The sequence below is a fragment of the Giraffa tippelskirchi genome, chromosome 3 (assembly GCF_054371585.1).
Source record: "Giraffa tippelskirchi isolate mGirTip1 chromosome 3, T2T-mGirTip1v1.2.pri, whole genome shotgun sequence".
NCBI lineage: Eukaryota > Metazoa > Chordata > Mammalia > Artiodactyla > Giraffidae > Giraffa > Giraffa tippelskirchi.
The window spans coordinates 65,077,393-65,093,688 of NC_137277.1; the positions used below are offsets into that span (position 1 = coordinate 65,077,393).

The 16,296-nt window shown below is 40.2% G+C and overlaps 1 protein-coding gene across 32 annotated transcripts in view; it reads left to right on the plus strand.

Moving 5' to 3' along the window:
* The window catches only part of PLEKHB2 (pleckstrin homology domain containing B2), a 294,333-nt gene that overhangs the window by 35,585 nt on the left and 242,452 nt on the right, over positions 1-16,296 (plus strand). For 12 of the 32 annotated variants that reach the window (XR_014080350.1, XR_014080346.1, XR_014080348.1 and 9 more), the window contains exons 7-8: positions 5,948-6,056; positions 11,022-11,123. Coding sequence is in view for 23 of the 32 variants with exons in the window: in XM_081583157.1 (XP_081439283.1) it covers positions 5,948-6,056; positions 11,022-11,123 (211 nt within the window). In the remaining 9 variants the exon portion in view is untranslated. Of the gene's footprint in view, positions 1-5,947; positions 6,057-11,021; positions 12,499-12,649; positions 13,780-16,296 lie in introns of those variants that run through there. The other 20 variants (XR_014080345.1, XR_014080353.1, XR_014080347.1 and 17 more) reach the window with 8 other exon arrangements.

The window sequence follows — 16,296 nt, forward strand, 5'->3', positions numbered from 1 at the left end:
GAACAATATTGCATAGGAGCCTGGAATGTTAGGTCCATGAATCAAGGTAAATTGGACATAGTCAAGAAGGAGATGCCAAGAGTGAACATCAGTATTTTAGGAATCAGTGAACTAAAATGGATGGGAATGGGTGAATTTAATTCGATGACCATTGTATCTACTACTGTGGTCAAGAATCCCTTAGAAGAAATGGACTAGCCCTTACAGTCAACAAAAGAGTTCAGAGTGAAATACTTGGTTGCAGTCTCAAAAATGACAGAATGATCTCCATCTGTTTCCAAGGCAAACCATTCAGCATCACAGTAATCCAATCTGTGCCCCAGCCACTAAAGCCAAAGAAGCTGAAGTTGACTGGTTTTATGAAGACCTACAAGACCTTCTAGAACTAACACCAGAAAAGTGTTCTTTTCATCATAGAGGATTGGAATGCAAAAGTAGGAAGTCAAGAGACACCTGGAGTAACAGGCAAGTTTGGCTTGGAGTACAGAAAGAAGCAGGAAAAAAAAAAAAAGAAGCAGGGCAAAGGTTGAGTTTTGCCAAGAAAATGCACTAGTCATAGCAAACACCCTCTTCCAGCAACATAAGAGACAACTACATTTGGACATCACCAGATGGTCAATACTGAAATTAGATCGATAATGTTCTTTGCAGCCAAAGATGGAGAAGTTCTTACAGTCAGCAAAAACAAGACCTGGAGCTGACTGTGGCTCATTGTGAGTTCCTTACTGAAGAATTCAGACTTAAATTGAAGAAAGTAGGAAAAACCACTAGACTATACAGTTCAGTTCAGTTCAGTTGCTCAGTCGTGTCAGACTCTTTGCGATCCCGTGAATCGCAGCACGCCAGGCCTCCCTGTCCATTACCAACTCTCGAGTTTACCCAAACCCATGTCCATCTAGTTAGTGATGCCATCCAACTATCTCATCCTCTGTCGTCCCCTTCTCCTCCTGCCCCCAATCCTTCCCAGCATTAGGGTCTTTTCCAATGAGTCAACTCATCGCATGAGGTGGCCAAAGTATTGGAGTTTCAGCTTCAGCATCAGTCCTTCCAATGAACACCCAGGGCTGATCTCCTTTAGGATGGACTGGTTGGATCTTGCAGTCCAAGGGACTCTCAAGAGTCTTCTCCAACACCACAGTTCAAAAGCATCAATTCTGCGGCGCTCAGCTTTCTTCATTGTCCAACTCTCACATCCATACATGACCACTGGAAAAACCATAGCCTTGACTAGATGGACCTTTGTTGGCAAAGTAATGTCTCTGCTTTTAAATAAGCTATCTAGGTTGGTCATAACCTTCCTTCCAAAGAGTAAGCGTCTTTTAATTTCATGGCTGCAATCACCATCAGCAGTGATTTTGGAGCCCAAAAAAATAAAGTCTGACACTGTTTCCACTCTTTCCCCATCTATTTCCCATGAAGTGATGGGACCAGATGCCATGATCTTAGCTTTCTGAATGTTGAGCTTTAAGCCAACTTTTCCACTCTCCTCTTTCACTTTCATCAAGAGGCTCACTTTAGTTCTTCTTCACTTTCTGCCATAAGGGTGGTTTCTTCTGCATATCTGAGGTTATTGATATTTCTCCCAGCAATCTTGATTCCAGCTTGTGCTTCTTCCAGCCCAGCGTTTCTCATGATGTACTCTGCATATAAGTTAAATAAGCAGGGTGACAATATACAGCCTTGACATACTCCTTTTTCTATTTGGAACCAGTCTGTTGTTCCATGTCCAATTCTAACTGTTGCTTCCTGACCTGCATACAGGTTTCTCAAGAGACAGGTCAGATGGTCTGATAGTCCCATCTCTTTCAGAATTTTCCAAAGTTTATTGTGATCCACACAATCAAAGGCTTTGGCATAGTCAATAAAGCAGAAATAAATGTTTTTCTGGAACTCTCTTGCTTTTTTGATGATCCAGCGGATGTTGGCAATTTGATTTCTGGTTCCTCTGCCTTTTCTAAAACCAGCTTGAATATCTGAAAGTTCACGGTTCATATATTGCTGAAGCCTGGCTTGGAGAATTTTGAGCATTACTTTACTAGTGTGTGAGATGAGTGCAATTGTGCAGTAGTTTGAGCATTCTTTGGCATTGCCTTTCTTTGGGATTGGAATGAAAACTGACCTTTTCCAGTCCTGTGGCCACTGCTGAATTTTCCAAATTTGCTGGCATATCGAGTGCAGCACTTTCACAGCATCATCTTTCAGGATTTGAAATAGCTCAACTGGAATTCCATCACCTCCACTAGCTTTGTTCGTAGTGATGCTTTCTAAGGCCCACTTGACTTCACATTCCAGGATGTCTGGCTCTAGGTGAGTGATCACACCATCGTGATTATCTGGGTCGTGAAGATCTTTTTTGTACAGTTCTTCTGTGTATCCTTGCCACCTCTTCTTAATATCTTCTGCTTCTGTTAGGTCCCTACCATCTCTGTCCTTTATCGAGCCCATCTTTGCATGAAATGTTCCCTTGGTATCTCTAATTTTCGTGAAGAGCTCTCTAGTCTTTCCCAATCTGTTGTTTTCCTCTATTTCTTTGCACTGATCACTGAGGAAGGCTTTCTTATCTCTCCTTGCTATTCTTTGGAACTCTGCATTCAGATGGGAATATCTTTCCTTTTCTCCTTTGCTTTTCGCTTCTCTTCTGTTCCCAGGTATTTGTAAGGCCTCCTCAGACAGCCATTTTTCTTTTTTGCATTTCTTTTCCATGGGGATGGTCTTGATCCCTCTCTCCTGTACAATGTCACGAATCTCTGTCCATAGTTCATCAGGCACTCTGTCTGTCAGATCTAGTCCCTTAAATGTATTTGTCACTTCCACTGTATGATCATAAGGGATTTGATTTAGGTCATACCTGAATGGTCCCGTGGTTTTCCCTACTTTCTTCAATTTAAGTCTGAATTTGGCAATAAGTAGTTCATGATCTGAGCCACAGTCTGCTCCTGGTCTTTTTTTTGTCTTACTGCATAGAGCTTCTCCATCTTTGGCTGCAAAGAATATAATCAATCTGATTTTGATGTTGACCATCTGGTGATGTCCATGTGTAGAGTCTTAAAGCCCTTATGATTACACAGTGGAGATGATGAATAAATTCAAGGGATTAGTCTGATAAACAGGGTGCCTTAAGAACTGTGGATGGAGGTTTGTAACATTGAATAGGAGGTGGTGACCAAAACCATCCCAAAGAAGAAGAAATGCAAGAAGGCAAAGTGGTTGTCTGAGGACGCCTTGTAAACAGCTGAGAAAGAAGACAAGCAAAAGGCAAATGAGAAAGGGAAAGATGGTTCCCAGCTGAATGTGGAGTTCCAGAGAACAGCAAGGAGAGATAAAAAGGCCTTCTTAAGTAAACAGTGCAAAGAAATAGAGGAAAACAACAAAATAGGAAAGACTAGAGATTTCTTCAAGAAAATTGGGAGATACCAATTTCATGCAGAGATGAGCACAATAAAGGACAGAAACAGCAAGGACCTCAGAGAAGCAGAAGAAATTAAGAAGGTGGCAAGAATATACAGAACTATGCAAATAAGATCTTAATGACTCGGATAACTGCGATGGTGTGGTCATTCACCTAGAGCCAGACATCCTGGAGCGTGAAGTCAAGTGGGTCTTAGGAAGAATTAATTACTATAAACAAAGCTAGTGGAGGTGATTGAATTCCAGCTGAGCTATTTCAAATCCTAAAAGATGATGCTGTTAAAGTGCTGCACACAATATGTCAGCAAATTGGGAAAACTCAGCTTTGGCCACAGGACTGGAAAAGGTGTTTTCATTACAATCCCAAAGAAAGGCAACACTAAAGAATGTTCAGACTACTATACAATTGTGCTCATTTCACATGCTAACAAGGTTAGGCTCAAAATCCTTCAATCTAGGCTTTAGGGGTACATGAACCAAGAACTTCCAGATAAACAAATTGGGTTTCGAAGAGGCAAAGGGGCCAGAGATCAAATTGCCAACACCTGTTGGATCATAGAAAAATCAAGGGAATTCCAGAAAAACATCTACTTTTGCTTCATTGACTATGCTAAAGCCTTTGACTGTGTGGATCACAACAAGCTGTGGAAAATTCTTAAAGAGATGGGAATACCAGACCACTTTACCTGTCTCCTGAGAAACCTGTACGTAGCTTAAGAAGGATGTTAAAACCAGACATGGAACAGTGGATTGGTTCAAAATTGGCAAAAGGAGTATGTCAAGGCTGTATATTGTCACCCTGCTTATTTAACTTGTGTGCACAGTATATCATGCAAAATGTAGGCTGAATGAATCCCAAGCTGGAATTAAGATTGCCGTGAGAAATATCAACAACCTCAAATATGCAGATAATACCATTCTAATGGCAGAAAGCAAAGAGGAACTAAAGAGCCTCTTTGTGAAAGAGGAGAGTGAAAAAGCTGGCTTAAAACTCAACGTTCAAAAAACTAAGAATAAGATCATGGCATTTGGTCCCATTACTTCATGGGAAACAGAAGGGGAAAAAGTGGAAACAGTTACAGATTTTATTTTCTTACGCTCCAAAATCACTGTGGATGGTGACAGCAGCCACAAAGGATGCTTGCTCCTTGGAAGAAAAGCTATGACAAACCTAGACAGTGTATTAAAAAGCAGAGACATCACTTTGTAGACAAAGGTCTGTATAGTGAAAGCTGTGGTTTTTCAAGTAGTTATGTAGGGTGTGAGAGTTGGACCATAAAGAAGGCTGAGTGATGAAGAATTGATGCTTTTGTGCTGTGGTGTTGGAGAAGACTCCTGAGAGTGTCTTGGACAGCAAGGAGATCAAACCAGTCAATCCTAAAGGAAATTAACCCTGAATATTCATTGGAAGGACAGAAGCTGAAGTTCCAATACTTTGGCCACCTGATGAAAAGAGCTGACTCATTGGAAAACACTCTGATGCTGGGAAAGATTGAGGGCAGGAGGAGAAGGAGGCAACAGAAGATGAGCTGATTGGACTGTATCACTTACTCATTGGGCATGAATCTGAGCAAACTCCGGGAGATAGAACAGGGAAACCTGGCGTGCTGCAGTCCATGCGATGGCAAGGAGTTGGACAAGACAGAGTGACTGAACAACAACATACTTGATTTACAATATTGTATTAGTTTCAAGTGTACAACGAACTGATTCATCTGTACATATATGTATGTCTGTTATTTTTCAGGTTCTTTTCCCTTATAGGTTATTACAGAGTTTGTGGTAGAGTTCCCAGTGCTATAGAGGAGGTCCTTGTTGATTATCTATTTTATGTATAGTAGTACGTTTATCATCGGCTTCCATGGTGTCTTAGATGGTAAAGAATCTGCCTGAAGTGCAGGAGACCCTGATTTGATCCCTTGGTCAGGGAGATCATAATTTATTGTTTCGATGCAATTGTACATAATATCATTTTCTTAATTTCTCTTTCTGAAAGTTTGTTCCTAGTATATTGAAATTCAACAGATTTCTGTGTATTAATTTTGTATCCTGGAACTTTACTGAATTCATTTATTCTTACAGTTTTTTTTGTTGAGTCTTTAGGGTTTTCTGTGTATATTATTCTGACATCTGCAAGCAGTGACGGTTTTATTGGATTGGCCGAAAAGTTCATTTGGTTTTTTTCCATACCATCTTACAGAAAAGCCCCAGCAAACTTTGGCTAACTCAGTACTTTTTTCTTTCTAGTTTGGATGCCTTTTATTTCCTTTTCTTGTCTAAATGTCTCTGACTTGGCCTTCTGATAGTATATTGAATAAAAGTGGGTACACTAGGCATCATTGTCTTGTTCCTGATCATAGAGAAATTGTTTAGCTTTTCACCATCCATTGAATGTTGATGCTAGCTATGGGCTTGTCATATATAGCTTTTCTTATGTTGAGGTGTGTTCTCTTTATAAACCATTTGGTTGAGAGTTTTTTACTGTAAATGGATGTTGAATTTTAAAATTGTATTTCTAATGGGCTTATATCTTTTTCAGCAGGCATATGGCTATGGTCCATACAGTGGTGCATACCCACCAGGAACTCAAGTTGTCTATGCTGCAAATGGACAGGCTTATGCTGTACCCTATCAGTACCCATATGCAGGTAACTCATGTCAGCCTTTCATTCCTGGTTTCTTGTCATTTAGTATGTAGATCAGTGAAGCCTGAGGAATTTTTATTTCTCAGTTTAGGGAAAAGTGAACTGTAATTTTTCTGGTTATAGATGACAAGTCACTGTGCTATTCAAAAAAAAAAAGAAAGTATTGTATATTTTCACACTACTTTACAAAGTTAGAGTAGGCTTGATTTTTAAAACTTCACCGTTGTATTCAGATTCATCCCCAAGATGAGAATTTATACTTACTGAAATACACTTACATTAAGAAATAACCTGAGTCCCATTTTAAGGAATAAGAGGTAATCTTTATCCTGTTTTTTTCCTTCTGGTTGTAGCTTTCAAAAATTATCACTACGGAGGTGATGTTTCATTTTGCAGATGAAGTAGAGGCATGGAAAGGCTTATATTTACTCCTTTCATTTTCATCTCACCTGAAACAAAGTGTTCAGTTCAGTCGCTCAGTCGTGTCTGACTCTTTGCGGACACCTAACAAAGTGTTAGGTGTTAGCAATTGACCTGTGTAGATAGCGTCAAAGGAAATCAGTCCTGAATATTCACTGGAAGGACTGATACTGAAGCTGAAGCTCCAATACTTTAGCCACCTGATGCGAAGAACTGACTCATTGGAAAAGACCCTGGTGCTGGGAAAGATTGAAGGTAGGAGGAGAAGGGTTCGACAGAGGATGAGATGGTTGGATGGCATCACCGATTTGATGGATATGAGTTTGAGCAAGCTCTGGGAGTTGATGATGGACAGGGAGGCCTGGCTGCTGCAGTCCATGCGGTCTCAAAGAGTCGGACATGACTGAGTGTCTGAACTGAACTGAGATAGTGTCAAGTCCTGGGTGCAGCCTGGGCAGGGGGACGTCTGTAGGGTGGAGGTCAGGAATATGCTGGCAATGGTGCTGGAGCCTGCAGCCAGGGCAAGGGTGACCTGAGCTATGTGGCTGATGGCCTGAAGAGTGAGGCCATACCCAGAGCCCAGTGAGCAGGTGAAGCCAGGCAGGTGCAGTTCTCAGTGAGTATGGCATGTCAGAGCGACACATGAGAGTAAATTGATGAATGGATTGGAATGGGAGCCCAGAGGTTGCTGAGAGATCAGGAATCTAGCACAATGCCTTATCGCAGAAGCAGTGGAAGGATAGTGTTACCAGAAGAGTGAGTGCTCACTGATATTAATGCCACAAAGAAGCCAGTGGGGTTGCCACAGAGTCTGGATTTGACTGGCCCTAGACTCACAGTTAGTGGTGGTTAGTGGTGCGTTAGCACCTAATAGAGGAGAGTTTCTCCAGTTACCCGTTTTGGGAATCTGATGCTGATCATTAAGGTAGTGTAGAATCTGAAGAATTTTGCCTTGCTTAATTTTTTTTTCATGTCAAGTTGAAAACCAGTGAAATAATGATACTAAAAAATGAGCAATTTGTCTATCCTCCGATCCTAGCACGGCTATTTTTGTTTAATTATTTTCTTCTTGTAAAATAATAGTTTCATCTTTGTTATCTTACATTACTTTTTTGGAGTATGTTTGCTTTATTATGTTTTGCTTTGTTAATGTCATTACATTACTTTTTACATTCCATTCTCATTAAAAAATTTTATATATTTTGTCCAGAGCGCTACATAATCTTCATAAGTATTTTTAATGATTGCATCCTATCATATGGGATAATATTAAGTCTTCTAGTACTTATTGGCTGTTTATTTTTTCTTTTCAATTTTTCTGTCATAGATATTGCTTTGACTGTTTCTAATCAGTTTGTTTTTTATTCCTGTTAAATATGTCTTAGAATACATTTCTGATTTCTGTATGTTAATATGTCAAAGAACATAAACGTTTTGTTTTTGATACATTTTAAAATTATAAAAGTTTACAGTAAGGGCAGTAAATGAGCTGTTAAATTTACCTGTTACTAACTTCAACAGTTACAGCGTCTTGTTTCATCTGTACCTTTTTTCCCCAGCTCTGGATCGTTTTGAGGGAAGTTTATACTTTATTTCATTTCATCTGACAGTATTACAGTAACTCTGGATGCTATACATTTACTGAGTTATTTCCCAGAGTAGTTCACCAGTTTTTAAAGCCCCTAGGAGTTCCTGATGTGCTGGTTTCTCCGCAGTTGCATCAGGATTGCCCACTGTTCTTGTTGTGCTCTGAAAGTTTTGATAGCCTCATTAGGTCTTAACATGGGACCAGGTTGCCTTGGTTTACATGTCTGATGACTGGCAAAGATAAAGGTTATATAATTGTTTACAAATTAAATTTTCCTTTGTATGAATTATTTTTTCCCATTTATTTTGGGGTTTGTGTTCGGTTTTTAAGTCCTAGCCTATTCGTCTGATGAGAGCCAGACTTTTATTCAGCCCCTAGGCCATAGATTGGGATAATCCTAGCTGTTTCTTACTCTGTAGAAGAGCAGAAGCTTTGTGCTTGTGAAGGGAATTTCTATACATGGGATTACATCCCTGCCTTTGACTTTCATCATGAAAAATGAGACAGCATTCTTGGTGCAACCTCAGATAACTTGCTGCCGAGGGCCGAGTGCAGTTGGTAGGCATTTGGCATTTGCCTCATGACAGCCAAATGCCTACCAACTAATTTAAAAAGTGCTGTGTACACACTGTAAGTGCTTGCTGTGAAAGGGCTGCTCAGTTGTGGTCTCCCACAGCAGCATCATGCTGGTAACCAGACAGGAGCTCTTCAGTCAGCCTTTCTAGGACACTGGTGCTTTGCTAGCTTCATGACGCACTGCCTTGCAGTATCCATAGAGGCCCTTGTTGTGCAGAGAAGGTTAAAGGCCTTCTCTTTAATATTACTGAAACTGGTGGTCAGTCAACCAATTTAAAAAGTGCTGTGTATACAGTGTAAGTATTCTGTTTTAATTTTCCCACATTAGTAGACATTTGTTCAGCTGTCTTTTGATGGGGGCTTGAGGTCTTTGGTTGGAGTTGGCTTCTTTGGTTGGAGTCCTCTGTTTCTGTCTTTTTGAGATGGTGCTCATGATACATAATTGCTCTGCAGTTTCCAGGGCCAAGTCTTGAGAGAACACCTCTAGATTTTGTAATTCTCAATTTCTTGGTTTGATAGTAATTTGTAAAAGTTATCTGCCTTTATTTAGTCTTTCCAGGATCTTCCCAACCCAGGAATCGAACCCAGGTCTCCTGCATTGCAGGCGAATTCTTTACCATCTGAGCCACCAGGAAGCCCTAAAGTATCTGACTTAGTTGTTCTTAAAATATCTAACAATATCTTCCTTTTCTACATTCATGTTTGGATCATTTATGTAAAGATTAAATTAGTTAATTAAAATAAGTACAGTTTGGAAATGTTCCCCAGCTGACTTTGGTAAAGACTTAGCTTTTGGTAGGAACAGAGGTGAGCTGCAGGAGAAGTTGGCTCCTGGTCATGCAGGAAGGGGTTCTTCTGTGGAGCTAAAGCTGGAATGCAGATTTAGATGTTCCAGGGTTCTTTAAATTAGGTCAGCTACAGGGTCCTACTGTATTAATTTTACTAGTTGGAGTTGCCTAATTGAAATTTTTAAAATTCCAAGGCTGTGGTTATGAATGCTACAGTTCACCAGTTACGTAGTTTAAATCTTTGCTTCTAATGCTATTGCCTGTACTTGATAAGCCTTTAGGTTTATAATGGTCTCATTTTCCTATTCTGTGGCTTTGATGCTTCTCTTTCCGTCATCATATTAGGGGCATTGGTGTCTGAGTGCACACTGTAGCCAGAGTACCTGGGTTGGCATGCACTTACTGCGCTCAGGCCCCATGTACCTACCTCACTTTTTGCCTGTTTATAAAATAGGGATAACAATAAGCTCAACTCATAGGATTGTTGTGAGGATTAAATGAGTCTATACATATAGATGCTTGTAACACTGTAAGTGTTTAGACTGGTAAGCACTTATCTTTTAGTATCTTCATTCTTCATGGACATAATCACTATTGGATCAGTTTCTCATTTTCCTAGGGTTGAACTGTTAAGAGAATAGTGGGTCAAGGAGGAAAGTTAATACTGTATGTGAGGAAATTTATTTATAGTTGTGCTGGGTCTTCGTGGTTGCATGTGGGCTTTTTCTGGTTGCAAAGACTGGGGGCTATTCTCTTGTTGTAGAGCACAGGTTCTAGGGCATGCGGGCTCAGTAGTTGTGGCACACAGGCTTAGTTGCTTTGCAGTATGTGGAATCCTCCTGGTCCAGGGATCGAACCTATGTCCCCTGCACTGGCAGGAAAGTCCTATAGGAACAATTTTAAAGCTTTTGGACAACATATTGTGAAATATAGAAGAAAACAAATATTTCAAATTGAGAACTTTAATTGTGCAAATAATTTTAAATTTGTTTAAAGTTTGCCTCTTAGATGTTTTCCCTCTGACAAATATTTTTCTCCATAAAGGCATAACATTAAAAATGAAGAGCAAAAAAAAAATGAAGAGCAGATTATGTTAGCAGATTTAAGGTTTAATTTAAAAATAGTTTCCATGAATACTAAGAAGCTATTTACCTTCTAGATGAGAATCCTTGGCGCTCCCATAGTCTGTGTGTCTCCTGTGCTCTGCCTGCCATCCTGACGAACACAATGTGGAGGCTGAAGCGGACATTGTAGGCTGGGGTTTGCAGCTTCATTAGGATTCTGCTCTCTGTAGTGTCTGGGACTGTGGACCTTGGGAAACTGAGCATCTCGATTTTCTGTTAGTTCCGTCTTAGATGAGGAGTGTCCTCCTCACTCGGCCAAGCCCGAGTCCCCTTGACCTGTGGTGAAGGAGAGCTGGGGAGCACTCACTGAAGTCAGCCCCCACTCCCAGCTCTCTGAGGGAGATGCGTCTGTAGGAGGAGCGCTGTGCATGGAGAAACCTCAGGAAGGGTCCCAGTCAAGTGAGCTGTCTTTGAGTGAGTGTTGAACTTCACAAACTGCTCCTCAGAAGTCTATTTTTCTCTTCTTTTCTAGGACTTTATGGACAGCAGCCTGCCAACCAAGTCATCATTCGTGAGCGGTATCGAGACAATGACAGTGATCTGGCGCTGGGCATGCTGGCTGGAGCAGCCACAGGCATGGCTTTAGGGTCTCTGTTCTGGGTCTTCTAGAGTTCTTGGAACCTAGACGTGCATTGCTTCTGATACCCCGTGTGCAATAATATAATTTGCAGGGCATTTCTGTTTGTTATAAATGTTTTTAGTAATAGGTTTAATAGTTCTTTTGAAAGTAGTGACAAAATACTTATAAGTACATAGAAGTACTGCAGAGAAAGCTTTGGACTGCTGTTTAGCTAAAATGTGGACTATATAGGGGCACTGGCTCATTCGAGGAGTTTCCTTATAAAACTCTCATGATACTTTATTTAAATACACCTGTTTTGAAAGGCCATTTTGTTTTTAGAGTTAGGCGTTAGTTCTTAAGGGATAATTTATTTTAGTGTTTTCCTGGTGACATGGTGATGTATGAGTGAGTGAATGACCGTGGCAAGAAAAACTGCAGCTTTTTTGGTTTAATGTTGGACTTTCAAACCGCAGACCGGAACTGGCTGCATGTTACTTCAGGAGTTATAGGCTGGAACCTTCCTTAGGCAGCGGTGTGATATCCCACAGCCTCTGGGGCTCCAGCAAAGCTGACTGCTCAGGACGATGGATGGGATGGCAGTTTCCCCCCTTGAAAATGATGCTTTTTCATTTTATTCTCATCTGTTTGTTTTGGTAGTGATACTTGGAAAGCATCCCAAATTAGGAGTAGACTTGAGTGTCAACATTTTAGGGCTTTATCATTTAAAACTTGAAGAAGGCACAACAACTCCAAAGACGTGTGTGGAGGCATCATGGTTTTAGTGTTTGCTTTGAGCATTTTTTATTGCCACTTCAGCCTGCTTATAGCTTATGTTTCTACTTGTTGAGAAAGTAATATTAAGAAAATGGTGAGGAAAGTGCAGTGAGAGCCATGGTTGTGGTGCTCCTGTTTCGGGGGTTGGGCTGCACTGAGGGTGTTATGTCCTTCTGAAGGCTGTTGGTGAGCCCGTCTCCTGTCCTGGGTAGGACTGGGCACTGCTGGTGTCCCTGAGCTCTGCGCTGCCTGGTGGGGGAAACTCAGGTCATAGATGGGAATTTCGGCCCAGAGACATGAGTGACCTGCTCAAGATACCTCTCCACCTGACCAGGACACCAGCCTTGTTTTTATTTCTGACTTTAGTGTCACAGAGAAGCTTGAACCATTTAATTTTGAGCCCCAACTTATATGTGAAGCTCTGCAAAACCAAGGGTCCTGCATTTCTGTACTTTTCTTATTTCTTTATCTATGTAAATTTTAAAACTTCAATTATTCCAGTTTTCTGCCCCGCATGTTTTAAAAACTGTACATTTACAAAGGCACATTGAAGCTCTCTGCCCCTATACTCCATGTGGCCATGTTTTCATAAAATGCACTCCTGGTAGCACAAGTTCTGTTTTTATTTTATGTGGCCAGTTACAGACACAGTCTTTTGTTTCACTTATCAGTCCACTCCACCTCTAAGACTTAAATAGATCTATCTCTGTATGAAAACTAGATGCCAAATGAACTTTGTGGTGACCATAGGTCTGTTTCCCTAGCCAACTCTACCTGTTGACAACGGAGACTCTGTTTCCAGCTGAAAAGAAGTATACGTGGCTGTCATCTCTTTGGATGTGTCATCTGGTGCAAAGTTGCCAGATGTGATGTGTGACAATACTGGTTTTGATGGTTAAAAATGTTACTTATTTTACATCCTATGTAATAAGAATAGCTTTGTTCAGATGGTAATCATTATTCAAGCTGTATCCTTTACAAGCAAAATACTAAACTCAGTTTTTAATGTTGCACTGGAGTGTTAATTTTGAATTAGGAATTACTGGAACCACAGATACTGAATTATGTCACTGAAATGCCCTTGAAGCCGATAGTCTCCCTGTGTTCTGCCTCCTGACAGAGTGGGGGGAGCTGTGGACTGAAGTCCTGACATAATGTCTGCTCCCCATCTCCAGTCCCTGTCCCTAGCCGGGCAAGCCACGTTGGGCAGCTGTAGTTGAGTCTGGAAGTTCACTATCCCTAGTGACTTGATCCTGAGAGGAAATGCTTGCTCAGTATAAAGATAGGCTGAGATGCTTTATTTCCCTGGCTCCAATTCTCATAGATGCCAATCTTTTGGTCACCTCGCTTAGGTAGTCCTAAATCAAGAAGTTGGTTGAGTTGGAAGGAACTTGTTCACTTTAACTAAAGTAAAATGTTTAGTCACCATTTTATTTCCATGTGTACTTTTAAATAGTTGGCTATTGATATTGCACACATGCCAGTCTGCTTGTTTCTTAGCTCTGTTCGTTTAATTTCTTGAGTTAACTTCAGGGTTAGATTTAAAGAGAAGGGAGATGAGTGACTGTGTTTCAGATCAACATTCATGAAATGGGCCAGACTGGGATGCAAGATCTGGATCATGGGAGAAGTTCCTGCCATTGATACAGAATGACCCACGTTTGTTTTCTACATTAATTGTGATTCTGTGTGATCTTTTTCTCCTTCCCAAGTTTATAGACACCGGCATGGAATGCAGTTCCATTTTTTTCCCCTTGGGTTGATCTTTTTTCTTCTGATTGCTTGCCTGTCTCTAGTATTCTGTTGTGTCCTCAGAACCAGTTTTTCCCTGTATATGCAAATTGTATGTTTATAAGTGAAAATGTTAATACATTAAATAATTGTTAACCTTAAAGTGTATTTCACTGACTTCTATTTTTTTTTTAATTCAGTTTATTTTAACTATAAAGATAAAAACATTTCATGCATTTCTCCCATCCTCCACTATCTCCTCTGGCAAACACCAATCTGTTTTTTAAAAATTATTTTGTAGTAACACAGCTTTTTCTGCTGCATTACAGGCAATAAGAATGCCATTTATTGAGTTTTCCAAGTACTAGAGAATATTGTCACATCAGAAAACAATAACTCATTAAATTCCTGTCTTAACTCTGTAAAGGAGGTCTTTATCTGGGTTACACTGAATGAAACTGAGGCTCAGAAGTTAAAATTCTTTTCTTGAGAGCACACAGTTACCTTCCTCAACTTGGCAGTGTGGGTTCAGTAACTTTTCAGATATCTTTGGGTACGACTTTGTGTTTTTGTTTTAAAAAATTATTTAAAATTTTCTTTCGTTTCTGAATTACTCTGGGCTTTTATCTTTATCTCATCTGTTGCAGACTTCAATTAAATTGTGATGTGTGGTTGCCTGTCATAGTTTAAGATGTGGAATCTTCATACTAAAAGCTCTGAGTCTCTTGGTTTCATTTCTTCAGAGAAGAATTCTATAGTATTTTGCTTGCAGACGGTTATTTCTGGATATGGGGGAGGGGTGACACTCCACACAGACTTTGTAAGCTGTTTTACTTTTCAGCTGGACTTAATTCTCATCTTTTGTCATGCTGTCTCTGGCTCTTTTTTTAAAATATTTTAGTTGTTTTTGAATAGGTGATATATATATATACACACATACATACATACAAACATAGATTCAGAATGAAAAAAAGGATTCATTAAAGGGTCTTCTATCTGCCCATTTCCTACCTTCTCTTTGCTTAACTACTCATACTGGTTTATTTATCCTTCGTGAGTTTTTCTTCATGCATATATAAACTAACACAAAGATAAATTCTTATTTTCCTTTTTTTTTTTTTTAATGAAAACATAGTATATACACCAGTGGTAGTCAGACTTTTTAGTCTCAGGATCCTTCTATAGGATTAAAGTTTTGAGGCCTCCCAAGAACTCTTTAAGGTGAGTTATATGTATCATTATTTACCATATTAGAAAATAAAGTTGAGAAATTTAAAAATTGTACAAAATGGTAAACCCATTGTATTTGAAAAAGAGACTTTATAAAAAATATTTCCCAATACAAAATCAGTGAGGCCACGTGTTTTTATATTTGAAGAATTTTAGCATCTGGCTTAATAGCTGGATTTGTTTATCTGCTTATGCATTCAGTCTGTTTTTTTGTTTGTTTTTTTGATTGAAGGATAGAAGGAAATAAGGCCTCACGTAGACACAGAGTTGGAGAACCTTGCAGACCCTCTGAAAGGGTCTTTTGCACCCTCAGGGATCCTTGCATCATACCTTGAAAACTGCAGATATATGCTGTTTTATCTTTTTTACTTAACATATCTGAGGTATTTCCATATCAGTACATAAGGAATTTGCCCATTCATACCCTTTAATTGGGTTGGCCAAAAAGTTCATTTGGGTTTTTCCCTAAAATGCTACAAAAAACCTGAACAAAGGTTTGACCAGCCCAGTACTTTCACTAACAAGGAATGAAGTATATTGTTCAGAAGTGACTCATCTCAGTGTGGGGCTTGTGGAGGTATTGTGTTTTTTTTGACCATGGGGAGCTAGTGGATGACAAGGTTATTTGGAGCATATCTGGAGCTGCTTCATTGGTTGGTGCCTCCAGGATCCCACCAACACCTGAGACTGGGAGTTAAGAGAATGGTATGCACAGAGGCCGACTGCTGTGATACCTCAGGGACTGGAGGCCAAAATCTCTATTGCTCAAGTCTCAATTCATGAGGCCTGTGTGGGAGCGAGACTTTTGCTCCTGGTAGTCATGTGGAGATAAGGGCTGCTCCCGTCTGGTACCTTGGGGTCTGCAGGGAGCTTCTGCATTGCTGGAGGAGGACAGAGAGGAGCCCTTCTCAGCTTGGCAGTGGTGCTCAACCTTCTCTCATCCCCGCGGTGAGAGCTAGTCACGTGGCCCTAGTGCCGTGCAAGGGGTCTGGGGAGGTGCAAATATGAGCTCAGAAAGAAGTTGCCCTGGCTGCAGCTGCTGATGAGCCAGAGTGAATAGTAACTACTGATGGTCAACTATCCTTAATACTCAGTGGAAGTCAGATTTCTGTTAACCCTCACTTGTACAGCATTTACTGGTTAATAAAGTGGATGGTTGCAAATTACATGTGAATTGTTGGTTCATGTAGTACAGATGTCGTTTGGTCAAAATTTTTTTGTTGCTGCATTATTTCTTTCCCTTCTTACCAACTGATTGGCAGGTTTGCACCTAGAGAAAGACATTCACCCTTTCCAACAAGGATATAGTCATTACATCCATTCTTTAATACATTAAATTCATTCATTCTATCAGGTAGTCACTGAGCATCATGGAAGATTACTGTTGTACTCTGGCTCCTGGCTCCTCACTATTTCCGCTCCCCTGATTCTCTGTGAGTTACACATTGTT